At 36.7% G+C, this 27,675-nt stretch overlaps 2 protein-coding genes and 1 long non-coding RNA gene across 3 annotated transcripts; all 3 read right to left on the bottom strand.

Annotated features, from left to right (window-relative positions):
* Positions 1 to 161: 161 nt before the first annotated feature.
* On the bottom strand, positions 162 to 7,622 carry LOC306865945 (uncharacterized protein). Its single transcript, XM_079410810.1, has 6 exons — positions 7,563 to 7,622; positions 7,202 to 7,250; positions 6,549 to 6,893; positions 6,167 to 6,460; positions 5,992 to 6,081; positions 162 to 793 (listed from the first exon to the last, which is right to left on the bottom strand). Exons 1-6 carry the CDS (start codon positions 7,563 to 7,565, stop codon positions 648 to 650), a joined length of 927 nt encoding a protein of 308 aa, XP_079266936.1. The 5' UTR covers positions 7,566 to 7,622; the 3' UTR covers positions 162 to 647.
* An 11,677-nt stretch (positions 7,623 to 19,299) lies between these two features.
* LOC306866116 (uncharacterized protein) lies at positions 19,300 to 23,057 on the bottom strand. Its single transcript, XM_079411140.1, has 5 exons — positions 22,951 to 23,057; positions 22,423 to 22,740; positions 22,045 to 22,329; positions 21,054 to 21,134; positions 19,300 to 20,265 (listed from the first exon to the last, which is right to left on the bottom strand). The coding sequence occupies exons 1-5, from the start codon at positions 23,006 to 23,008 to the stop codon at positions 20,132 to 20,134; spliced, it is 876 nt and encodes a 291-aa protein (XP_079267266.1). The 5' UTR covers positions 23,009 to 23,057; the 3' UTR covers positions 19,300 to 20,131.
* Positions 23,058 to 24,789: 1,732 nt separating this feature from the next.
* On the bottom strand, positions 24,790 to 26,578 carry LOC306866229. The gene is made up of 5 exons (XR_013783932.1): positions 26,449 to 26,578; positions 25,903 to 26,220; positions 25,324 to 25,608; positions 25,029 to 25,150; positions 24,790 to 24,891 (listed from the first exon to the last, which is right to left on the bottom strand). It is a non-coding gene; the product is annotated as an uncharacterized lncRNA (long non-coding RNA).
* Positions 26,579 to 27,675: the final 1,097 nt, after the last annotated feature.

Genomic DNA, 27,675 nt, shown 5'->3' with positions numbered 1-27,675 from the left:
AACTCAGCAATATATGTATGTTTACATGCTCATGCACTACAAATAATCCTGCACCGTTCCCCAACCAGCTCCTTGACTCAAAATGTTTCTCTTTGCACATGTACAGTATTTATGTGAAGCATTCGTGTAGTTTGTATTTTTTTTAATCTTTTATTTTTTTTAGTTTGTATAGGGTAAATATTTACATATAGTATACTTATAGTTAGTAGGTTAGTTGTGTATAGGTTTATAGTGTTTTTGTATGTCTGTATTTATGTAGCACCGTGGTCCTGCAAGGCATGACATTTTGTTCCACTGTATGTCCCCACATGTAGCGGAATGACAATAAAGCTCAAAGCACATGCTGTTTTTGCCTACTATATAGTAGGAAAGTATGCAATTTCGGATGCAACCGTGTCTTAACTAGTTTGACCAATAGCAGTTCACCAAGTAGTAATCGTGTTACTTTTTTTATTCAAATTGGGCCAGTCAATCTTTTTGTAACTGACTTTAAAATGGTATGACCAGTCTTGAGGAAAACAAATTAGATTACGTATTTTTTAAGATAAGTTCATGCAACTGGCCTCATAACTAACCGTTGTTGTATCTGTAGTGAAGGAGATACACACAAATCTGACATTGCGCTCATTCAGTGTTTATTGTACAAATTATCGGACAATGGCAGGGCTGCACAGGACTGGATGATGGTCACCCAGTGTTGAGTACAGTATCTCAGACTGCAGGTTATCATGTAGGATAGGCTCGGGTGTGAAACTCACTCCAACAGGAGACACAGACTGCTGACGTGCTCTTTCTGGAACAAGATAAGAGCAGATTTATACATACAATAATAAAGATTGATCACATATGAGATGAAATTAACACCCTATAACAATATCAGTACATATGTGGGCACAATTAGGTTCATACACAAAAGTTCTGTCATGACACTCTAGATGACAGAGGCCAATAGGTTTTAACTCAAACTGATATAGGCTAATTACATCATTATTCACATGGCAAGGCTGATGAAAACATTCAAATACTTGCACAAATACTAGTGATTGCTGTAGCAGTTTCAGCATGCTTAAGAAACCCTCCACCTTCCCAAGCTCCACCTTTATAGATCTGCCATTAAATAGTTTCATGCACTCTAAAAATGCTGATTTATTTATTTTATTTTTTTAACCAAATGATGGGTTCAGCTTGTTGGGACATTTTATTGGGTTATTTTAACGCTGGGTTGAGCCTGTCTCCGGTGAAACTTCTCAACAACGCAGCTGCTGTGTGCAGGGCTTTTTAAGTCCACACGAAAGAGCAGTTCTCAGCGCCTCCGATTTGGTGCACTCTTTCGGGGAAATAAAGGTTTGTACACACTTTATTTATAAAGTCTTTAATGTGGTGTAAATTATATTATTTTAATCAACGCAACATAAGGACGAGATGTCAGTCAGCTGCGCCGTCGTTTCGCACTGGAAACGTATGAGGCGCCTCGTAGGATTTAAATCAAACTTTGCTTATCAATACATACATAAAACACGTGCATATACACCTATAAATTACTCACATATACATGTATACTATTGGATGTTCAAAATATATATATATATATGAAATACACGTGCACACTAATATGAAATCCATACCAATACATATTATGTTAGTAATGAATGCATATACACTTGTGAATAACTTGCATATACATATAAACTTGACACATGCATACACCTATAGACACTTGCTAATACATATAAACACGATCCATGCATATACACCCACAACAACACACGCACAAACATATAAACTCGCTGCATGCAGACACACCTCTACATACTCGCATATACATATAAACTTGATCCATGCATATACACCTATAAACACTCGCATATACATATAAACTCACTGCATGCAGACACACCTCTACATACTCGCATATACATATAAACTTGATCCATGCATATACACCTATAAACACTCGCACATACATATAAACTCAATGCACACATACACACCTCTACTCGCATATACATACAGGTGCATCTCAGTAAATTAGAATGTCGTGAAAAAGTTAATTTTTTCTTGTAAGTTATTTCAAAAAGTGAAACTTTCATATATTTTAGATTCATTGCATGTAAAGTAAAACATTTCAAAAGTTTTTTTGTTTTAATTTTGATGATTAGAGCTTACAGCTCATGAAGGTCAAAAATCAGTATCTCAAAATATTAGAATATTTACATTTGAGTTTCAATAAATGACCATCCCTACAGTATAAATTCCGGGTGTCTCTTGTTCTTTGAAGCCACAATAATGGAGAAGACTGCTGACTTGGCAATGATATTAAATGCAAAGTTGACTGGAAGGAAGAATTTGGGTAGGAAACGGTGCACAAGCAACAGGGATGACAGCAAGCTTGAGAATACGGTCAAGCAAAGCTGATTCAAACACTTGGGAGAGCTTCACAAGGAGTGGACTGAAGCTGGAGTCAGTGCATCAAGAGTCACAACACACAGACGTCTTCAGGAAAAGGGCTACCAAGCCACTTCTGAACAACAGACAATGTCAGAAGCGTCTTACCTGGGCTAAAGAGGAAAAGATCTGGTCTGTTGCTCAGTGGTCCAAAGTCCTCTTTTCAGATGAAAGTAAATTTTGCATTTAAATTGGAAATCAATTCAGTGTTTTCTGAAGTCCACAGTCAACGCAGCCATCTACCAGGAAATTTTAGAGCACTTCATGCTTCCTTCTGCTGACAAGCTTTATGGAGATGCTGATTTCATTTTCCAGCAGGACTTGGCACCTGAGATCCATGCATATACACCTATAAACACTCGCACATACATATAAACTCGCTGCATGCAGACACACCTATACATACTCGCATATAAACTTGATCCATGCATATACACCTAGAAACACTCGCACATACGTATAAACTTGATCCATGCATATACACCTAGAAACACTCGCACATACGTATAAACTTGATCCATGCACCTAGAAACACTCGCACATACATATAAACTCGCTGCGCGCACACACACCCATAAAACACTCGCGCAAATATACAAAATAAAATTCACAAACGTATACAATTCTGATGAGAAAGAGGCATGCTTTAGTTGTGTATATATGTATATGCAAGTGATTTCATATGTGGATGTGCGTGAACTTTTCAGTGTAAACGGAAGGCATTTCAGTGTAAAAGGAAGCAGCGGCACTTCAGGCGGGACATTTTAAAATGCTTAACATGGCTTAATGCATTAAAACTTTGTTTTTAAAAGACCAAACTCAATAAACACATTATTAATAAAGCATACGATGTATAGACAAGCAGATGAGTCCAGAATAAGAACGTAACGCGTTTAATTACGCGTAAAGCATTTTCCTCCCATAAGGAATACACTTAACCTGACTTAATGCGTTAAGACAGTGTTTTTAAAATGTCATTATTAATAACACATTATTAATAAATCATATTATACTGTACATAGTTTGATTTTATTAATAATGTGTTTGAGTTTGGCGGTTTTGGGAAAAAAATTATATCGATATAAAGTAGTTGCATATTGACATGAAAAAAATATTTAAAAACGTGTATTAGCAGTAAATTTAAACTGGAGAAAGTTTTTAAGCGCTATTGTTCTTCATGGTTAAGGGACCGTCGGACAATTCCACCGACTGGGTTAAAACGACCCATCTATTTTTAATGAAAATTACTTTTAAAATAACACATTGTCAAACTGTAAAGCTTGTATTACATATATATTGATTTACAGTGAGTTTTTTTTTTTTGGCCAATACATCCCTTGTACACAATTATTTAAATAATAAATGTAGCCTCAGTCCAATTTTTCATGTAAAATTCTTGTGTATTGTACGTACAGTAAAGGAAATATTAGAAGTATTGTCCAAGGCGAGATATTAGCAAAATATATTCCAATATATTCAGTCAGTTTGCCTACTAGGTAAATCTCCAGATGCCGGGACATTTTAAAACACTGTGGCTTAATGCATTAAAACAGTGTTTTAAAAAAAACCCAAACGCAATAAACACAATAAACCATGCTATACTGTACATCATTTGATTTTTATCAATAATGTGTATATGGGCGTCGAAACCTTTGTATGTGGGTGGGACAGGACCCACCCACTTTTGAAGACCAATGATATTGGGCCCACCCACTTTTACCTTCTCTTGGTCTGTGCACTTTTCAGAGCGCCAAAATTGTACACATTTTATAAATGACTTTAAATTATATGTAAATCTCTTGGAACAAACAAAAAACAAAAAAGCATTGAAAACATATAATGCAAATCTTAAAGCACTGAAATTTATGTAATTTTCTTCCTTTATTTTTTCTCTTTCTTTTCTCTCTCTCTCTGGCAGCTAATGTTAATGAAATACCTCTGGTTCTTGTGGCATTGTATCAATAAAGCATAAAAAAATAAAACATAAAATAATACATGTATATATGAGTAATTTATAGGTGTATATGCACGTGTTTTATGTATGTATTGATAAGCAAAGTTTGATTTAAATCCTACGTGGCGCCTCATACATAGAAACGCCTTTGCCTTGCATAACATAAATGGATTGAATTCGTTATAATACTGAGTGTAATTTAATTTGATGCTTAGATTTCGGCGACACACCAGCATGAGAATTAGCACTATTACGGTAAAAAGTGATTACAGAGAACGGTTGAATACACTTAAAATGCTACTTCTATATTTATTTCTAAAAGGCTTGTTAAACGAGTTTAAATGTATGTAATATTGTAAACTATGCTGTATTCCCCCAAATAAATTCAATTTGTCTTGTATTTTGTCCATGGGTGTGTTCTTGCTTAATAATAAATGTTCATCTTTTGATTTTTGCTGTTGCCTATAGTAATTCTCTGTGTGATTTTTAATTTCCAGCCAATTTTAAGCCAGCAATATAATAAATTTTAAACAATATATTAAACAACCCAGCATGGTGGGCAAAACGTTGAACCCAACCTGCTGGGTCAAAATAGCCCAGCATGTGTTCTGTCCAATATTTACCCAGCACTGGGTTGCCAAATAACCCAAGTTGTGTTGTTTTTAAACCAGCATTTTTTAGACCCGGCGGTTATTTTATATATGTGACTCTGGACCACAAAACCAGTCATAAGGGTAAATTTTTCGAAATTGAGATTTATACATCATCTGAAAGCTGAATAAATACGCTTTCCATTGATGTATGGTTTGTTAGGGTTTGACAATATTTGGCTGAGATACAACTATTTGAAAATCTGGAATCTGAGGGTGCAAAAAAATCTAAATATTGAGAAAATCACCTTTAAATTTGTCCAAATGAAGTTCTTAGCAATGCATATTACTAATCAAAAATTAAGTTTTTATATATTTACGGTATGAAATTTACAAAATATCTTCATGGAACATGATCTTTACTTAATGTCCTAAGGATTTTTGGCATGAAAGAAAAATCTATAATTTTGACCCATACAATGTATTTTTGACTATTGCTACAAATATACCCCAGCGACTTAAGACTGGTTTTGTGCTCCAGGGTCACATATGTTATATGTGCAGCAGCAGTATTTCTAATATGCTCAAAGCAGCATGTCTGTGAATGTACTGGCAGTAGCAAGTCTCGGTACTTGCTCTGCTGCAGCAGCAGTGTAGCAGATCTATTCTGCCAACACTGAATTAACATTGCCTTGTATATTACCATGCTAAACTCTCTGAGAATTGTCATGACAGAACGAGATGTTTTTAAGGTTTACCAGTAAAACCAAGAACTGGTTCTAAGCGTGGGAGATTTGTAACTCATTCCAACTGCTAAGGGAAGTTACTAACATTAAAATGTGACAAAGTTACATATCATTTGAGATCTAATGAAATGTTGCTTGTATGTTACTAAAGATACACACTTTTAACAGTCCTGTTTTTGCAAAAATGGATGTTTCCATTTCACAGTGACATTTAAATCAGAACAAACAAACCATTAGCATAAACACTGAGACTTACTGTGATGTTTACGTATGACTGGAGTGATCAGAAAGACAGTCAACACCACTGTCAACATGACAAACACTGCTGTCACAGTCATAGTTACACCTACGAGACAGAATAATTGCCAAGGCCTCATAAATACAGTATATAACACATTGAAATAAGAAATACGTAACAGCTCTAAACTTACCCCCTTTTTCATAACAGACAGAGCTTGATACATTGGCCATGAGTGGTTTGTTTAAGGAAGAGTGGTTTACCCAGCAGGAGTAGATTGTATCATTGAAAGTTTGTGGTGGCAGTGTAAGGTATGATTGCTGACTAAATGATCCATCGAATGATTTGTTTGAGTATGAGCTTTTGAGGATGTCTCCGTCTCTGATCCACAACTGTTCAAGAGAATCATGGTAAAATTCCACAGAGCACAGAATCATGGGCGAGCCATCAGGCCCCTTCACACAGGACAGCGACAAGACGGGATACACTGAAAATAGTGAAAGGATTCATACAAAATGATTATTATAATAATATTGCATAGTACATTTTTTTCTGATTATAAAGAAATGATTTACCAATAACTTGAACTCTTTGAACTCCCAGATCCACTTGAGGTGGTTTTGCAACCCTCCTCAAAGTACAGGTGTATGTGCCGGTATCCTTAATACGGAGATTTAATAGCTCAAATGATATTTCCTCAGCCTCTGAAATCCATATGAATCTGATGTGATCTTTACAAATTTGTTTTTTCCATGAATTCAAATGTATGTATGAACATATGTATATATCATTTAATGTCTTAAGATCCACTATCATGATTTCGGTGTCATCTGTTCGGCTGTAGTTGCATCTTATTTTGGCGGACTCTCCATGATTGACAAATAAAGTTGTAGTGTGATTCACTGCCGCAGTGCCAAACGCTGAAAAACAAACACAGCAACAACTTGAATTTCCCATGGCAAGCTGCGAATTGCACATTTGGGTTCTCTTTGTACAGGTGCTTCCTGTGTAAGGCACAAAATGTATTTATGAAATATTTTACAAGTACTTGATGTTACATCATGACATTTTTATTTTAGTGGAAATTTCATGTCTTCATATTGTTCAAAAAGTTAAGATAAGCATATTAGCATTAATGCCTAGAGATAGTGTGGCAATTTGGTTTGACAGTAGAGTTCGAAGCATGTTAGCATTAATGTCAACAAAAGATAGATGATATATTTATTACCAAAAACTGAAACCAACAGCATCCACCCACAACAGATCAGAGATAAACACTGGGGAAAAAAACAAACAAACTATACATATTAAACCGAAACGTCATTTGAAATATACAATTTTAATCAAGATCTTATCTATCAAGTAAAAAGTGTTGCATATTTTATATTGGTTAATTTAAGACACTGAAATTCAAGAAACTTTTAGTTTATTTGTTTATTTAATGCACTTTTTTTTACATATAGCGGTGGTTTTCCAGACATAATGAGAAAAGCAAAAGAAAGATGAAACATTTTCAACTTTCAACGCGTTATATTTACCATTATATCTAAACTAGCTTTCAGATATCTTCATAAGAATCACACACTCACCATCTCTCTTCCCAGGGAAAGCACTGTGTGTGGCTTCTGCCTCACTGTTTTGCTGAAATGTCTTATGCTGTGAAACTAGTTTGAGGTAGTTATTTCCTCTTTAAGTAAGGCATCAGACATAAACAATTGACAGTAACACATCCTGTCAAATTCCTTGTATATTTCATTATACATTTTAAAAAAGACGAAATGACTAGAAACATTGATGGACTAATTCTATACTAGACAAAGGTTAGACAATACAAAACAAATAAGAACCAAACTAAATCTTACACCCAATTTTCAACCACCAAAAAGGTATACAAAGAGGTATAAATTATTTTAATTTATTTATTTTAATTTTTGATCCTTCAGTTACATGTTAGCTGGATTTGTGAGCAAAGATTTACATCAGATCTTTACATGTACATGTAAACCACAAACACTAGGCAGGCAAGACTGGGAAATTTAGTTTCACGCTTATGACGCACCATGTGTAACCTGTGTAAACAACTAGCATATAAGTTTACCAGTGCCAAGAGACAGTGTGAGATAGTAGACGTTTTGGTTCACCAGGGCACAGAAATAGTGCAGTGTGACATTTTATTTATTTAGAAGAAATTACATACATTTAATTTGTAAATAAAGCACAATTTTATTATTAGTCAAAATGCTCCTACACAATGAAAATACAGTTACCCCAAAAATACAAATTGTAAGTGCCTTATTGTGGATTCTCAGTTATAAATAATAAAGACAATTTGCTTTACAATCATCACACATTGTGCGTCAGAAAAACTCAGTTTAGCATACATGTTGTCTTTGCAACAACTGCAAGGCCTATCTGGCATTAAAGCAAAGGTTATGTAAGCCGGAGTGCTTTGTAACTCCCACATTTTGGTGGCAACTAATGGGGCTTTCACAATGGCAGTTTAGTTCAAAATAGAACACGGTTTGCATGAAAGCTGTCATGCACACCCAGGAATGCACCGTGATGCAAGTAAAGACGACCAGCAGGAAGTGGTCAGGTCATCAAGTCGAATCTGCACTTGTTCAGGAAGAAAAGCAACATGCATATGCACATGCAACATGCATGCACATGCATTATTGTTTATTTTATTTTATTTTTTATTTATATTTTTAAGCGTTCCACAAACAATGTGTAAATAGTGTTTTTGAACTCAAGTTTTGAGAAAATTATTAAAGAGCAAATAACTTTAAATGAAAATACTATTAAAAGTTACTGGAGAAAAATGTTTGTTCATAGCTTTGAAAGAACCTTGCCAGAATATTAGCCAAATATCTGAGAACATTCCTTGTTAGCTGGACTTACACCGTTTTTTCTTTTAGATGTTGTTCTGAAAATATAGAATGTCTTCTTTAAGATTTTAACATCATGGTGAAAGAAAGCAGAAATAGACTTAAGGAAGGATACTGATGTATTTAGACGGAGAGTTGTTTGAAGTGAAAACTCGTAATTCTTCTGCTGAACTATTTCTTAAATTGTATTATTCTAAAACACATTAATGAAGTGAGAAACTTCAAGGTAATTGCTATATTTACCAAAGTTAACACATATGTGACCCTGGACCACAAAACCAGTCATAAGTAGCATGGGTATAGCTGTAGCAATAGCCAAACATTGGGTCAAAATGATCGATTTTTCTTTTATGCCAAAAATCTTTAGGATATTACATAAAGATCATGTTCCATGAAGATATTTCGTAAATTTCCCACTGTAAATATATCAAAATGTAATTTTTGATTTGTAGTATGCATTGCTAAGAACTTCATTTGGACAACTTTAAATGCGATTTTCTCAATATTTTGATTTTTTTTGCACCCTCAAATTGCAGATTATCAAATAGTTGTATCTCGGGTAAATATTGTCCTATCCTACCAAACTATACATCAATGGAAAGCTTATGTTTTCAGCTTTCAGATTATGTAGAAATCTCAATTTCAAAAAATGTACCCTTATGACTGATTTTGTGGTCCAGAGTCACATATGATTTTCGTCAGGCAAGAAAGTAATGATTTTTTTGATTGGATTGTACATCTTTATGCTCTGATTGGGCAACTGCACTTAACAAGCAATGAAGTAGTCTGGTTATTTTAACCACACCGTGTGGGAGGCTGTAAAGATATGTTTAAGCAGGTGATGCAACAAAGCTTGATATAGGTCACTGGGAAACATGCAAAGGGAGTACATGTAAAATTAAAAGTTTAATTATAAACTATATTGCCTGCAGTTGCACAACTTTTGCTGCACTTCATAAGACTGTCATTTAGGAAGCTCTGTCCTCATGATCTATAAGGGCTATATATGAAACAATTCCCCCCCCATGCCATTCATGTAATTTAATGCAGCAACTGTTCTGTTGATTTAGCACAGCTTGGCTATACAATAGGAGGTCACAGTCCAAGTGCTGTAGGTGAACATTATATTAAGATGGCACAATTGTGAGTGTGATGGGGCTTTGTTTCCATTTACAGAACGCTTTTTTGTGTTTAAAAATACAATTGGGATGGCAGATTGTGGGGGAGGGGGAAACCCAACATTCTGAGACATAACATAAGTTTTTTAAAAGTTGATCTTCAGTTAATTTGAACACTGTTTTTAAAATGCTGTGCCATGCATGCGACCAAAAAATAGAAAGCGATAGAAAAGCAGCATAGTGGAACAGAAAAACACGTTCTGTGCAAATGGCCTCTTGAACTAACTTGTAAAATTGGCACTCAGGGCACTCAAAGATTGAGATACACCTTGATTTGACAAACTATTATTGTAAATGTCCTCAGTCAGTGTTTATTGGCTGCACAGGACTGGATGATGGTCACAAGTCTCAGACTGCAGGTGATCATGGAGGACTGGCTCAGATGTGACACTCACTCCTAACACTGAGTGTGTCTCATTCAGTGCCCTAATTCATTAGTCAGGGCACTGATCAATAGTCGGCCACTTTAGTGGGTTTTCAGTCGCAAAATCCTTCCAGTGAGTGCACCAATGCACTGTAAACCCAGGAAGTATCGATCACTATGCTCTATACTGGGAATTATGACACGTGATAAGACATAGGAATAGGAGAAGGAGAACATAGGAGAAGAAAATTTGAAGGAGCTTATGTCAAAATAGATTGATTTATGACCCCAGGTTGACACCTTTGACCTCCTGGTACCTCTGACCTCATGTTCCTGTTCCTTGATGTTTATGACACCAGTTGTCAAACTGACACCTCTGACCTCCTGTTCCTGTTTCTTGATGTTTATGACACCAGTTGTCAAACTGACACCTCTGACCTCCTGTTCCTGTTTCTTGATGTTTATGACACCAGTTGTCAAACTGACACCTCTGACCTCCTGTTCCTGTTTCTTGATGTTTATGACAGCAGTTGTCAAACTGAAACCTCTGACCTCATGTTTATGGCAGTGACCATTTTGTGATCAGGATATGATTCACCCATTTTGTGTTATGAAGTGTCACAACGATCTCGGATGGGTTGTTCCTCCAAACGTTCGGGTTGTTTCACATCTTTGAATAAGAACAAGAATGAATGAGCTGAGAACCATTGAGTTCAGCAACTATCTAATCCATCCATGCTTCTGAAAAAAAGTGATATGCCCGGACATCTTTTTTAGACCCTAAGAGATACAGTACATTTTCCATTCGTGGAGACATATGAAGAAATAAAATAGTTTGAGAAATAAAACAAAGTTCTAAGAGAACTTGCATGAGTTAAAGTGAGATTCATGCAGTCTGTGAATTAAGTTGATCCTACTTGTATGCTTAGCCCATCTGTGGGGTGTTGTTGCGTATTTGGATTGCCATGTGTTACCCTGACTAAGAGTATCAAACTTATTGTGAAATTAGTCATTATCTAAACTTTTCACATGAATGTCCTAACTAGTCTAAAATCTTCTAGTCTAAAATCATCCTTTCTTCATCTGTCTCCTTCCTGACTTTCTGGGTCTGTACAACAGTATTTATGTCGACACCTCACCATGGTCTGATCTATAGACTGTATGTTAATGTCTCTTATGTCAATGGGCGTCTACCTTTCAGTGATGGTAGAATAAGGGTGTCATGTTTGGGGATGTACTTTGTTTTAGGGTGAAGACCTCCAAACACGTGTCTACCTGATCTATGGGCTAAATCTTAATGGCTAAGACAAAAAAATCAAAGCATTCACGAAGACCATTACCCATCACACTGTTTATATCCTTCTCAAAAGGTTTTAAGTTTGGGTCTTTCTAAAACATTTGTATGCATGCATCCTGAGACAGCACTGTGTAGAGTCAGTACAATCTGATAGGCTATTGTTAAAAACTGAAGACAAAGAGCCATGCAATTTATTCAAACCACTACCATCCACCCATCTAATGTTTGGGCCTAACTGAGAAGGAGGGGCGAGAGTATCTTCGATACTTCTCAGTAAAATACTTACAACGACGAGTTTTAAACATGTTTAAAAGGTTAAACACATTGCGTGTCACTAAAGCAAGGCACGCTGTCTATCTACGCTTCAGAGTGAACATTTCTCATTTGACAGATCTGTTTCAAATTATTTACCCGAGGTGTTTGACAATCACAAGTATTGCATGTTGTTTTCTAATGTTCATTTATTGGTGTACATTTTTATACCTAGAACACAAAACATTGCTTTGATCCAGATTAAGCTTCATGCCAACCAAGTAGTTTTATACATTCTGACTATTTGTAGATATCATGTCATTTTAAATGATTTACTAAAAGATTAAAAGCACCAGAATCTGGGATATCCAACATGAAAGAGATGTTCAAGCTAAGGATGTTTCAACTATTATCATCATTTCCTTTTGACCCTAATAAACTGGTAATGAATTCTATGGTAAGTGACACAGTATACAGTTCTCATACTATGTGTAAATAGCTGGGCGAAAACATTTGTGAGTATTGTTGCATGCCAACAGATTTTTTCATCTAAAATCACAATATTTTTGACAGACATTATCAAGATTTCGGATGGCCGTTCACAGTTGTTTGTTGGACTGTGTATGTTTTTAGGTGAAGACTCCTCCTTGTGAGCTGTCATCATAATAGAAATAAATGAAAATTAAGAAATTTAGTAACAGTCTTTCTCTTTCAGATATTTCTTTTAGTTCAACTTCACAAAGTGCGATCACATGAAGCATCAACACGAAAATTAAGTCTTCCTGTTTTACCCTTAAAACAATTACAACCTAAACTAATCAAACTATTGCAATGAAAGCTGTACATTCTTTTAAGTTTGAGCATGTTAAAGTCTCCACGCTCTTGTAAAGAGTATAGATAAATTTAATCTATAACCTTTTGTACATTCAAGAGACCAAATCACTAAGAAAGAGAGTATAGCAAGAATAGAAATGTTTATAAGGCATAGAGAATTCAGAAATCTGTTTCGTAAACAATTGTGAAAGTTTTTAAATGTGGATTTGTAAATTATATTTTTATTACTCCACTAGTTTAGTAATTTTGTTCAGATAGCAGATGACACAATTCACATTTTGTTTGTTTGGCTGCATTTGTATTAAGACCCCTCCGTAAGTTCATGCTAATTCTCGCATGGGGAAAAGAGCATGATGAGCACATACCTCTTAACGTTGCATAATACAAATTTTTCATTTAAGAAAATTAAACATTTGAATGAACTTTTTATTATTTTGAAAAACCTCCATTTCAAATTATTTTCCCTGAGGTGTTTGTCCACAGAATCTTTTTCAACACAACAACATTAAACATTAAAAGAATGTTATCAGTTACTATAGCCATCTTCTTTGACTCAAACAAAGCAACATCTCTAGTGTACGTAAGCATCTACAATGCGTGTATGCTTGGTGGAGGGTTAGGACAGTGCTTCTCCACTTCTGTCATATTTGTTAGATCAGAATCAGAATCAGAATGAGCTTTATTCGCCAAGTATGTTTACACATACGAGGAATTTGTTGTAGAGTGAGGAAGAATACAGCATGACATGAGGAAAGAGGTCACAGACTATGCTCCTTTGGGAGTACAGTGTGAGAACAGGAAAAACACCCCAGCAACAAAAAGCACATAGTCAATTAACAACATAACCACACGACTGCAACAGGGGAGGTAATCCAGTTCTGGCAAGCAGCCATCCGGTCCTGCAGCCATTCTCGCCGCCGGTCGGACCCGCTTGTCAGGCTGGCGGTACAAAGCGGCGAAGGCGAGGGATCCGGGGTGGGGAGGTGAATGCATATCTGTATATATGTGCATATGTGTGTGTATGTATGTATTTGTAGGCCTGGAGAGCCGCCACACTGGCATTCAAATCAAGTTGTCTCACTCCGCAGAATGTGATAGCGACACAGCACGTTGCTATGGAAACAGCTTTAATCAGGACCCAGACAGAGTCAACAATCCGCAGGTGTCTGTGGAAGGGGGGAGGAACGCAAGAGCGTCTCAGTGCAGTGCTCTTCCCGGGGTTAATGTAATGCAAACACATTTGAGAACTATGTTCCACACTTTTGTAAAGGTTATAGAAAAAATTCAAACATAATCCTTACATAGGAATTACAAAAACAGATTGAATAAAACTCATTGAATTACGAAATGCAAAAGTGTGTACGGCATTTGGCCAAAAAAAAAAAGAATTTTAGCTATAATGAGGACATAAGACAGAAATCCTCTTTTCTGCTCTATTGTGAATTTGTGGTTTGTAAATAATATTATTCCACTGGAGATAATCAATGAGTCTGTTTGCATTTTGTTTTTGCATAGTTTTCAGGTGATGAGTTCTTTCTGATTGTGGTCAGACATGCAGTGTATGTTCATAGGAATTTATGAACCACTACAGCATAAAAATAAAAGGATAGTCCTTCTAGATGAGAGCGTTTTAAACTAAAAGTGTTAGTTTAAGTCTTTTCTGAACTGTCTATGATCCTGTCTACCTGTGTCACAAAAACACATAATAGCCCTTACCTCAACTTGAAAATGAGTCTTGCCATTTTCTGTTATGACCGTAACACTTAATACAAACCCATCGATTACACTTAAAGTTAGACATTAAAAGTCAAGGATGCCACAGACTTTTCCTTTGTCTGTGTCTGTGTCATACACATTTCCTTTGTCTGTGTCTCTAAACATCACTCCAGCTAATTCATTGAAAGGGGCATGTTTTCGACCATTTTAGATTGTCTGCGCCAACACACAGACACGTGTTTTAGGTGTTCATCTGACCAAAAGGTTTGATCCGGGACACATGCACAACTGCGTGCTGTCTTTATATATGAATGTCTTCATAATTGATCTACTTTTATTAAAACAATGTGGCATGAAGTTACTGTCTTCAACAGCACAGTCCCCTGAAATATTGTTGTTTATCTTTATTTTTTTTAATAAATATCTAAACATGTATTTTAGCTTAAATGTTTACAAAGTTGTCATACCTGATGTTTATATTTTTAAGAACATTTGATGCAGTTTATCGTTTTGAATTTAATAACATATATTTTACCAAACCTAAAGGACTGAAAAATAGGTTTAGCATCAGTCCACATCTCAGCTGCTAGCCAGAAAATGTAAGTGAACTAAGATTTCATTACTGAGATAATCTACAGAATGTGAAACAAGCTCACGGTTACATTAGAGTTTAGGATTGTAGTTTATGTTGAATATTGTTTATTACTGTTCCACATGTTTAACCCCTCATTACTCCATTGTGAAGACACGTAAAGTTTTTCACTGTAGCAGGCCGACTCTAAAACCAGACCAAACAAAAAATAGATTGAGCCTTAGTTGTAGCAGTATGAAAATTGTTGTATTTTTATCTATCTATGATTTGTTTGTGCTGTTCTGAACCACGGTTTCATCGTATTGTATTGCCGTGTGTGATTGTAAAAGTTTTGTGTGTGAGTGTCTGTTTTCCATGTTTTTTTGTCAGGAAAAAACAAAAACATAGCCGCTGCGTGGTTGGAGAACGGCCTTACAGTCATTGGGTCCGAACTCAAGACAGAAAGCACTGATAGATAGAGCTTGCAAGTCACCCACTCGCTTGACCGACGCTAGGGCCAAGAGTAGAGCATTTTTGAGCGTCATGACCCTTAAGCCAGCTGTTTGAAGCAGCTCAAAGGGAGGGCCCTTGAGGGCCCCGAGGACTATGGATAAATCCCAGGTCGGCACAGTCTTAGGGCGAGGAGAATTCAACCACCGAGCGCCTCTAAGGAACTTAACAACCAACTCATTTCTGCCAATAGTCTGGCCTGCCTCGGGAGAATGAATCGCCGTGATAAGCAGCAGATGGATCATCTCTGGGAACCAGACTTGGTTCCTCCAGAGGGGGGCCACGAGAAAGAGAGAGCACTTAGTTTCTCTGATCCGCCTGATAACCTGAGGTAGCAGGGCAATCGAAGGGAATGCGTACAGGCGGGTGTTGGGCCAATCGTGGGCCAAAGCATCCCGCTGTTTTGAAAAATAGGTTGGGCAGTGACAGTTGTCTTCGGAGGCAAAGAGGTCCACCTCTGCCTTGCCGAAGACTGACCAGATCAAATGAACCGTCTGAGGATGTAGCCTCCATTCCCCTGGAGCTACATTGTCTCTTGACAACATGTCCGCTCCGTGGTTCAATATGCCTGGCACATGAATCGCTCTGGACATGCTCTGTTACAATACCTCCACCTCTCAGAGGCATTCGAAGGGGTGGGGAATAACTGCGAGCTGTCTTCGAGGGGATTCCGGTGTCCGTGAGAATTAACCCTCTCCTTTTCCTCTCCTCACACAGATGAGGAAGATTTCTGAGGCCCAGGGTCCAGCGTTACGTGAGGGCGGGAGCCCTGACGCTTGGGGAAGGGAGGGATACCTCTTTGCTGATCTGGAACGCTGTCGAAGCCCCGGTCCCAGCTTTTGCGAGAGCTGAGGATGCGCCAGTTTCTCAGGCTGCTGAGTGGACGCTGGCTTGGGGCGGCTTGAAACAGTCACGTGCTGGAGCCCTTGGGCAGGAAATGATGCAACGCTTGCGATGTCTTCTGTGCCCCGGTGAAGCGCTCCGTGAAGCCATCCACAGCTGGACCGAAGGGTCCTTTGGGCAAGATCGGAGAATCAAGAAAGGCCATTTTCTCCGCATCCTTGATATCCGTGAGGTTCAACCATAGGTGGTGCTCCAGCACCACCAGGTTGGCCTGGCCTTGACCACCGCCTGCGTCGTTGCCTTGGTAGCGTGCAGAGTCAAGTCCGTGGCCGTTCGCAATTCTGCGAACGTGCCGTGATCTCGGCCAGACTGGTCCAAATCACGGAGAATCCGCAAGAGAAGGCGAGCAAGGTTCATATCCTTGCAGTGAGGACACGAAGCCCCGGTGAGTGTAGCCTCTGTGTGGGCGACGTCCAGACATGTGACGCACTCATTGTGCCAGTCATCGTAATGCAGGGGATCCCTGCACAAGCTACACTTGCAAAGCAACATTTGCAACAACGCGCTTGGAATTTGCTCAGAAATGTGCTCTTTTCCTCGTCGGATGGCCGCTGGGGAAATCGTCCACTGCCGATGGCTGGATTCGACGGCGGGAGCAGTGAAGAGCAGCGTAGAGCAGGTAAGCTTTCTAGCTTTCTTCTTCGGCTTCGTGTAGAGTCAGCGAAGAGATGGTCTCATCGCTGAAGGAGAAGATTCTGATGAAATGGCGCTCCCCCCACCCCCCTTTTGGCAGGCTCAAGCGCCATTGGTTTGTGCAGTACACAAACGTTAACCAATCTGGCTTCAGTAAAAGAGTAAACAGGAGTTTCCCCATTAGCAGTCGTCAATAAAATTTGACGACACAACGGGAGTTCCCTTTCGACAGGGAACTTATTGCGATTATTTATTGCGATTATCTCAAGCTGCCAACTGGAGCCATGCTTTTAGCTTTTTTTTTTTCACAAAAACTTTTTTCTCCTCTAAAAGTATGATGCACATCGTCTCAGTTTATTATTACGCCAACATAGCAAAAGATATGATCGCAAAACAAGCAGGAAAAAAAGGCGTTACATTTAAATTTTAAGTCACAACATGTAAGTTTATATAGGCTAGTCGGAAGTGGCGATGTCAGCAAAAATTTTACTCGCAAATTAATTTTATTTTTATTTTTTTGTGGAAAATGCGACCATTTTAGCCGCAGTCTGGAGCCCTGTAACATCTGTACATTTGTATACGATCATGTTCGTAGACAACTGAGGTCATTGGGTTTACCAATCAAATTAAGAACTGGTAATAAGCATTCCAGTATTCAGTTACAGAATCAGAATGACATTTAAAATAGAAATCAAAAATAAGATGCTTAATATAGACAGAGTTCATACCTGAGACATGTGCCAACAGGACTACAAAAATCACCAAAAAGACTGTTAAAACTGCAGAGATAACAAATGCCACTGCCAGAGCCTCAATTAAATCTACAAGACAGAATTATTGCAAAAGCCAGTTATAAACCACATTATAGGCTATTTCTTACTGATATGTCTTTAGGTCGTACAGTATATAACACATTTAAACAAGAAAAACTTACCCCCTTTTTCATGACAGAGCTTGATACATTGGCCATGAGTGGTTTGTTTAAGGAAGAGTGGTTTACCCAGCAGGAGTAGATTGTATCATTGAAAGTTTGTGGTGGTAGTGTAAGGTATGATTGCTGACTAAATGATCCATCGAATGATTTGTTTGAGTATGAGCTTTTGAGGATGTCTCCGTCTCTGATCCACAACTGTTCAAGAGAATCATGGTAAAATTCCACAGAGCACAGAATCATGGGCGATCCATCAGGCCCCTTCACACAGGACAGCGACAAGACGGGATACACTGAAAATAGTGAAAGGATTCATACAAAATGATTATTATAATAATATTGCATAGTACATTTTTTTCTGATTATAAAGAAATGATTTACCAATAACTTGAACTCTTTGAACTCCCAGATCCACTTGAGGTGGTTTTGCAACCCTCCTCAAAGTACAGGTGTATGTGCCGGTATCCTTAATACGGAGATTTAATAAGTCAAATGATATTTCCTCAGCCTCTGAAATCCATATGAATCTGATGTGATCTTTACAAATTAGTTTTTTCCATGAATTCAAATGTATGTATGAACATATGCATGTATCATATAATGTCTTAAGATCCACTATCATGATTTCTGTGTCATCTGTTCGGCTGTAGTTGCATCTTATTTTGGCAGACTCTCCATGATTGACATAAAGTTGTAGTGTGATTCACTGCCGCAGTGCCAAATGCTGGAAAACAAATTCTCATGCCATGCTATAAACTGTACATTTAGTTATAAGATATTTGTCATATTATTCATAATTTTTTATTTAATTTTTTTACAGAAAGCTGAAGACAGAAGTATCCACCAACTGATCAAAGAAAAAAACGGAGGAAAAAAGAGAAAAAAATGAAAGTCACAGATTTGTGACAACATGAGGGTGAGTTAATGATGACAGAATTTATGTTTCTGGTTGAACTATCCCTTCTGGTACTTTTTAAAATAGAGTGATATGAATAACTACTGTTTTAATATAAAAACCAAAGCAAAAGATGCTTTCAAGTTGCATAATATTCATATTTATCTATAATAGTTTTCAAATACAGTATCTTCATATGAAACATACACTCACCATCTCTCTGTCCATGAAAAGCGTTGTGCGTTGCATCTGCCTCATGTGTTTTGCTTAAGTGTCTCATGGGTTAAGGTGGTGATTTCCTCTAAGTAAAGCATTGGTTATGAGCGGTCGACAGTAACACATCTGAATCCCATCAAATTCCTTTTTGTATTTATTATACATTGTACAAAGAGGAAATTAATAGAAACATTCTAATAAATGACTCACTCATTCATACTGTAGATACACACATTGAGAAATATAAATAAGAACACAATCTAAATTCCCATTTAGACCAAAAGTTTAGTTTCAGATCTGTGAGGCACCTTGTGCTAAAAGGAGCAAAGTTTCTAAATATATACATTTTCACTAAACCATAGGCATGCATTCACACAATAACTTAGCTCCAACTATGCCCATTATTAAGTGATCAAGTGATTTTTGCATTTTTCATTGCAACCCAAAGATAATCAGAGGACAGAGATGTGAATAAGAGTGATATCATTTTCTGCAAAGTTTGGTTTGACAGCAGAGAGGCTTTGACACAAAACTTATAATGTATGATTTATTTACAAGTAATGAAATTTTACGATATAATTAGTCTAAATATCATACCAAAAACAATAAAAAGTGCAAAGAGAAATTTTAATAATGCATTGGTATTGTATGAAAGAAAACGCATATGAGATCCTTGCTCATTATCATAACTTAATTCAATTTAATTTAGAAGACATAACAGTTTACTGCACCTATAGTGCAACAAGAACAGAGTTGCCTGACAAAATACTGATTGTTGAAAGTGCCTGCTTACAGTTTTTGAAGTCAGTGAAGGCATTGTAAACAATACAGCAAGATTTTGCTTCATATTCGCATTGCACCATCAAATATGTTAGCAAAACCACTTCACATACTTTTGCCTACATCATACTGCCTTCGTAACAACTGGGCTGATCTGGGTGCAAAGCAAAGCTTATACAAGCAGCAGCAGTTAGTTCTCATAAATACACTCTTCTGGCTGTGGTTTATCATGGGACTGTGTGTTCTGACGGGTCATGGCGAAACTGAAGTTCTCATAGACTTTATTGCTGAACACTATAGATCCATTTTCATCTTGCTTTCTGCCTACAAAATTAAACACCAAGTTAGACAATTAGACGCCAAGTTAGACAGAAAAAAAAATTCTGGCAATTACAAAGACAGAAAAAAGGCCTGTTTCAGTTTGGAACGAGTAGGCGTTTGCTTTTGTCACCATCTAGTGGATAAAATTTACTTTACCTGTTTACCTTCCTTATGTAACTGGCTACTAAAGGTATCGTTTTCTGTTTTGTTAAACTTTAAACTGTGGTAACTTGGTCCCTACTGAAAATAATATATAAATCCAGCCAGCTTGTTGTTCTTAACTGGATTAAACAGGTCTCCCAGTCTCTTCAAGCTGGTTTTCACCGGTCATGTTGTATGGTTTTATAGGGGTTTTATAGCTGGTCAGGCTGGAATACGAGGAAGACTAGATCAGCTAGGACTAGCAAACTGTCCAACCATCTTAGCTTTGGTTCACTATATGCTACAAACAGGCATTCACTGTTTTTAGTTTGAGATATTTTCCTGAAAATATAAAAATGCTGTGCATATGTCACGGTGACAGAAAGCAGAAATAGACATAGAGAAGGATGCTGATGTATTGAGACAGAGAGGTGTTTGAACAGAGGGAGGGCGACTGTCATTATTTCCCTCAAATTCTTGCCTTCTTTTTTAACTGTCAAACTATTTCTAAACTTGCATTATTAACATATGACAAAAAAAAAAAAAACTTTCTTCATATTCTGTTTCCTATTTTTATCAGTCACAGTTCTTTAATGTTATTTAATCTGAGTTATAATAATTGTTAAAGAATCAAACATAATCATACTCACATTTGCAAATAACAATGATGAGGATGATGCAGAGGATGAGGCCTGCAGCAGCACTGCATGAGATGATCAACAGCTGGACAACTGTAATGGTCATTAACAGGGTACGATCAGATCATGAACATCAGACAGATGAATGTTTGACAGACAAAAGGAAAAAAGCAACAATCTCAACTGACTGGACCAAGCAGTCTGCTAGAGACCATCACAGAGACATACTGTAACTCAGAACGCTATATCTAAATTGTATATAAAATAACCTTGACATATTGCTTGACAGAACTGCTTAAGAACATCAAAAACATTTAAATAAGTTGTTATTAAGTATTTGGAGGTACACAGGTGTACACACATAGATCCTTCACATCATATATGTGACCCTGGACCACAAAACCAGTCATAAGTTGCACGGGTATATTTGTAACAATAGCCAACAATACATTGTATGGGTCAAAATTATTGATTTTTCTTTTATGCCAAAAAATGATTAGGATATTCAGTAAAGATCATGCTCCATGAAGATATTTTGAAAATTTCCTACCGTTAATATATCAAAACTTACATTTTGATTAGTAGTATGTATTGCTAAAAACTTCATTTGGACATCTTTAAAGGCGAATTTCTCAACATTTCGATTTTTTTGCACCCTCAGATTCCAGATTTTCAAATAGTTGTATCTCAGCCAAATATTGTCTGATTCTGACAAACCATACATCAATGGAAAGCTTATTTATTCAATATTTTAACAAAAAATGGACCCCTATGACTGGTTTTGTGGTCCAGGGTCACATACGTATTTTAGTCTGGTTAAATTCGAAGCCTGTTATTTAAACAAACTGTTCTACATTTCTAACATTTAAACAAGTATGTGTGTGACTAAAAGCAATTTAGGTTAGTGTAAATTTGCTGAATTGTTATTGATAGTGGTTTATTAAATGATATATTATGCTCTGGTTTGTCCTGCTTAAAGTGATAGGTAGTTAAAATGACCCACCATTGTTAGAATATTTCTGTGAAGTGAGTTGTATGCTTCTTTGGGTTTGTGTGCTTGAGTAGCTGGCGTAACATGTGATTGTGTCTCCGTCACTCCAGTCAGGTTTACACAGACGCAGCTCACTGTTCATGGGATAAGATGTGAATGGATGAAGTGACCCAGGATGACCCTCTCGGCCCCAGGTGAAGTTCACCTGCTCAGGCGTCAGTCCCTCCAGAGAGCAGAGCAGATGGACACAGGTGTCATTACTGCTGTTCAGTTTCTGCAGAGACAGATGAGGACGAACTGCAGCGGAGAGAAATGTTATGATGTTTATTACTGACATCTAGCCTATAGCCTACAAGCAGTAAACAATAATAATTTATGAATGACACTGACCTGCGACTTGGAGTGTCACATTTGTGGTTTTGTCTATTGAAGGTGGTGGAATTATTCTTGTTGTTTTACAGCTGTAATGACCAGAGTCACTGGGCTGAACATTTTCTATACTTAGTGTAAAAGACGTTCTGTTGAAACGAGGAATGCAGTCTCCAGAGAGAGATCCCGTAATGATATCAATCATACATTTACAAATAGTTGTGCTGTTTGTACTATGTTTTGTCCACTCTACAGAAACTTTTTTACTGTCATTAGGGGGTGAGTGGCAGGGCAGATCGACAGTTTCTCCTTCAACTGCTCTGAAAACATTCTCTGCATCTGTGGATTGAGACACATTTCAGTGCAGCCTTCAGTAATACAGCAAATGAATCACATCCACTGTGAAAGAGATCACAGTAAATTGACCACATATGAGATGTATTTTTGAAACTTATCACTGGGATCCTTAGTCAAAACATTGTTATAGTATAGGCTAAATCACAACTGAGAAATTAGGCTTTGCTTTAAAACAGAACTGGAGTCTCTTACCTGTATGATAAATTAAAGTTAAAAATAAAAGACCGTTTGTAATCCACTTTAAAAACATGTTGATGCGTTCAGAGTGTGTGACACTTCTGCACACGAACACACACACACTGAGTGAGCAACTTCCTGGCCATGTGCCCACCCACAATCTAGATCACAAGTCAAAAAAATCCTACTTCCGTTGGTCAAACACTCAGAGATTCACTTTGATATAAATTGTGCTTGTTTAAAATGATCTTTACCTTCACCAGCATTGCTCGCTCGCCTTCGGAAATGACTGTGTTTATAGACGTGATCTGTTTTCTGTGAACAGAATGTCTTTTATCTTGAAAGAAATCTTTGTTCTTGAACAAACCCGTGGTTGTGTATTTGATGGCATAGAGGAAATGGAAATAAAGAGTACTGTAATATTTTTAAAAATGCATTTTATTTTGAAACCTGGAGGGGTATAAGTACATGGAGTCTGTTTTTCAGAGGTTCTGCTTTCCAAAAGCATTCATGAAAGGGAGACCACAGAATTTCACAATCCTCCTACAGTAGGCTACAGAGAGAAGCGTCATGGTATTAATATTTTGAGGGGTCACCAGGGACAGTGTAGTGGTGTAATTTTAGTTTAGTATGTAAGGGGAACAGGGCTGTAATAAACCAAGCAAAGTTAATAGAACTTGACAGCCAATCTATTTTTATTGTATAAAGGAAAATGACGCTTCCAAACACTCGCCTGCAAAAACTCAAATTTGATCAAAATGGTGATGAATTTGCAGCACTAAAGTATTATCTACAATAATCATAGAATGTATTAGGCTATTTACACTAACTCCGCCCACTAACGTGTGATTGAGTTAGTCAACACTAAAATAAGATGCCTATTCAGCTTCAGTGGCGCAGGTCGACCCGAGTTCGAGCCCGCCTTTTGCCGAACTTTTTTTTTTCTCCCTTTTCAAATCTCATATTGCATCAGAAAGGCATTTATTTTAAATAAAAACTAAGGAAATAATCAAAATTTGAAAATAAGAGTATCGGGTAGGGTTAGGGTAGATGTAGGGAGGGCTTTATTGTCCCAATAAGGTGGCATTCATTTAATCATTTGAATTAAAACTATAATTTGCACTCAATACGTACTGTTTTATAATGTACAACAATACTGAGTTGCAGATAATTGCCACTATTTGCAATAAGTAGTATAAATAGCAGAAAATCTTGCTATTTTAACAGTGTAAATATAATCTATAGCTATTTGCACTTAGTGTAAATAGCATCCATCGCTAAAAAATATGCAATTTGCACTTAGTGTAAATAGCATTTAATTGCTATCTACACTGAGTGCAAATAGCCGCTGCCAAATGAAAATGATGTCATCACTTACTCATTCTCATGTAATTCTAAACACACATACTATTTTTTTCCCTCTTCTGAGGAAACATTTAAGGTTTGTTTTGGTGATCATTGACTTTTATTATATGGAAAATGATTCTAATTTCTCAAAATATGTTCTTTAATGTTTTACAAAGAAAGTGAGTCATACAGATTTGCAACATTACCATGGTTAGGAAATGATGACAAATTTTATTTTTGGGAACTATCCCTTTAAATGAGGCAGGACACCATATTTAGAGCACCAAGTCATATGACACCTTCAGCTTTCATTTGAATAAAAAAGCTTGGTTTTATGCAATTATTGAACAAGACAATTCTTTGTATATTAGATACTTATTTAGAAGTAATACTGAGTACAAAAAACAGAAGTATTTTGATCTTAACAGCATAGTCAAGGGACATTTGCTTACATTAAAGTTATAGAAAACAAACAAACAAAAAACATAGCCATTTCTAAGACAGCGTAGTGCAAAGCATCATACTTTTATTTATTTTTCTTTTTTTAATATTACAGCCTGTTTACTCTTCTAAAGCTCCCATGTTGATGGTCCAGGGCAGCATCAGACTCTGCAGGATGACACAAGTCTTTTACAGACACTACATTGTTCACATTCAAATCAAATTAAAACTGGACTAGAGATTCTAGACGAATCACACACACTTCTTTCTGCTATAGAAAAGCATAATTTATATATAATTATTACGTTAGAGTGTCATTTGGAGATCTTATGTTTGGACACGCAGAACAGTGTCCAGATGAAAACAATGCAGATGATGAAGAAGATGAAAATGGCCACGCAAACAACTGGAAAGTTATTTTCGAAATCTGGAAAAAGATAGATCTCAGGTTAGTTGATTTATTGATTTATTTTTATAATTATTAAATCATTTTAATTAATTTCTTTGGAAAGTTTGAAGGCCACTGAACGGCATTGCTGAACTGGTACACTTTACTCTGGTTTGTCCTGCTTAAAGTGATAGGTAGTTAAAATGACCCACCATTGTTAGAATATTTCTGTGAAGTGAGTTGTATGCTTCTTTGGGTTTGTGTGCTTGAGTAGCTGGCGTAACAGGTGATTGTGTTTCCGTCACTCCAGTCAGGTTTACACAGACGCAGCTCACTGTTCATGGGATAAGATGTGAATGGATGAAGTGACCCAGGATGACCCTCTCGGCCCCAGGTGAAGTTCACCTGCTCAGGCGTCAGTCCCTCCAGAGAGCAGAGCAGATGGACACAGGTGTCATTACTGCTGTTCAGTTTCTGCAGAGACAGATGAGGACGAACTGCAGCGGAGGGAGATGAACAACACCAACATGAGCTCAGGTATTCATGGTGACTTGTTTAACGTTACTACATTACTATTGCACATAGGGACCTCTTGGTGATAGTCAACAATAATCAGATATTTCAAATAAATAAAAAATTATGAAAGTTACAACCACCTTCAACTTGGAGTATTAGAGATGAGCTTTTGTCCAATGATGGTGGTGGTATACATCATCTTGTTTTACAGCTGTAATTACCTACAAGATGTAAACACTTAAAAAAAAAAAAAAAAATGTATGAATGACACTGACCTGCGACTTGGAGTGTCACATTTGTGGTTTTGTCTAATGAAGGTGGTGGAATTATTCTTGTTGTTTTACAGCTGTAATGACCAGAGTCACTGGGCTGAACATTTTCTATACTTAGTGTAAAAGACGTTCTGTTGAAACGAGGAATGCAGTCTCCAGAGAGAGATCCCGTAATGATATAAATCATACATTTACAAATAGTTGTGCTGCTTGTACTATGTTTTGTCCACGCTACAGAAACTTTTTTACTGTTATTAGAGGGTGAGTAGCAGGGCAGATCGACAGTTTCTCCTTCAACTGCTCTGAAAACATTCTCTGCATCTGTGGATTGAGACACATTTCAGTGTAGCTGACAACAGAATGTTGCCTTCAATAATACAGCAAATAAATCACACAAAAAAGATCACAGAAAATCTACCACAATTATTAGGTCCATCACCAAGATCTTTATTATTAGTCAGTTAATACTAAGTCACAAGTGAGACATTACAATGAAACTTATTTGTTTTACATTAAAAAGGCAAGGGAAACAGAAATGAAGTCTCTTACCAGTATTTGGGAGAAAAGTTAAAGTAAAAAATAAAAGGCAGTTTGTAATCCATCTTAAAAACATGTCAACTGAACACTTCAATGAGCTGCGCTTAGTGTGACACTTCGGTGCGCAAATACCCTGAGCATTGAACTTCCTGTCCATGCATCCTCCCACAATCTAAGTGGACTATCCCTTTAAGGGCATATATGTATATACACCAAGTCATATGACACCTTCAGTTTCCATTTTATTAAAAAGTTTCAAAATCAAAATATCTAAATATTTTTGTTTAGTGATGCTAATTACACAGACAACAGAGAAGTAGGCCTATCTGCGGTTTATTATACATCATACAACATGTGAGTTATGTATTTAACCTTTGCATTAAAGCATACAGTGAAAAATCTAAAAGACAATACTTTTACAAATATTACAGTAAGAGAATGACTTATGTTCTTCCGATGCTCTTATGCTGATGGTCCTTATCTGCAGAATGAGACACGAGTGTTTTGCAAACATTAGTTCAAAGCTAAAAGAACTTATGAAATGTTTCAACAATAAAGACGCATTTCTCATCCATAGGTTCAATAAAAAGAGATTTGTCAGCTCGGCTTTTGTGCTTAATAACTTAAGCTCATATTCAGATCAAATTAAATAGAGATCAGAGATTCTAAAAGAATTGCACACTGTGTTTTTACTGAATGGCAATAAATATTTAGGTCTTATTTTTAAACGGTCAAATTTCGGATTTATCAAAAATGTGCAAAATGCGGTTTTTCTTAGATTGCAATATGAAGAACAACATGCAGATGAAAACGATGCTGATGATGAAGATGCTGAAAAGGACCACACAAACTGGAAGATGGATCTCAGTTTGGCCTGCTGGATTGGTTGATATGTTAGTTATATTTTTATTGACATTTTTATGGTTAGTTAGTTTATCTAAAATTGTTTTTAATGTTTAATTTAATTACATTTAATCATTTGCTTTTGTAAAATGAGTCCAATGAAAATTAGACGCATCATTCTACAGTGCCCTTTGTGATTTATCATGCTTGGAAAGTAATGAGTTCTAATTAGTGCTTCTACAGTTGAAGTCAAAACTTTAAATACACCTTTCAGAATCTGCTAAATGTTAATTATTTTACCAAAATAAGAGGGATCATACGGAATGCATGTTATTGTTTATTTAATACTGACCTGAATAAGATATTTCACATAAAAGATGTTTACATATAGTCCAC

Source organism: Barbus barbus (genome assembly GCF_936440315.1).
Source record: "Barbus barbus genome assembly, chromosome: 47".
NCBI classification, from domain to species: Eukaryota; Metazoa; Chordata; class Actinopteri; order Cypriniformes; family Cyprinidae; genus Barbus; species Barbus barbus.
The sequence above is the reverse complement of the archived record's forward strand: the minus strand, read 5'-3'. Positions and strand labels throughout refer to the sequence as shown.

Excerpts from the sequence above, each read along its gene's own strand:
- LOC306865945 (XM_079410810.1), bottom strand. Across the intron at positions 6,894-7,201 it reads GCTGTTGGTTTCAGTTTTTG|CGTTTGGCACTGCGGCAGTG; the intron begins GTAATAAATATA and ends TTTGTTTTTCAG. Across the intron at positions 6,082-6,166 it reads TGTCTGTTATGAAAAAGGGG|GTGTAACTATGACTGTGACA; the intron begins GTAAGTTTAGAG and ends TCTGTCTCGTAG.
- LOC306866116 (XM_079411140.1), bottom strand. The coding sequence starts at position 23,008 with ATGTTTTTAAAGTGGATTACAAACGGTCTTTTATTTTTAACTTTAATT. Across the intron at positions 22,741-22,950 it reads AACTTTAATTTATCATACAG|ATGCAGAGAATGTTTTCAGA; the intron begins GTAAGAGACTCC and ends CTCAATCCACAG. Across the intron at positions 21,135-22,044 it reads ACAGAAATATTCTAACAATG|TTGTCCAGCTGTTGATCATC; the intron begins GTGGGTCATTTT and ends TGACCATTACAG.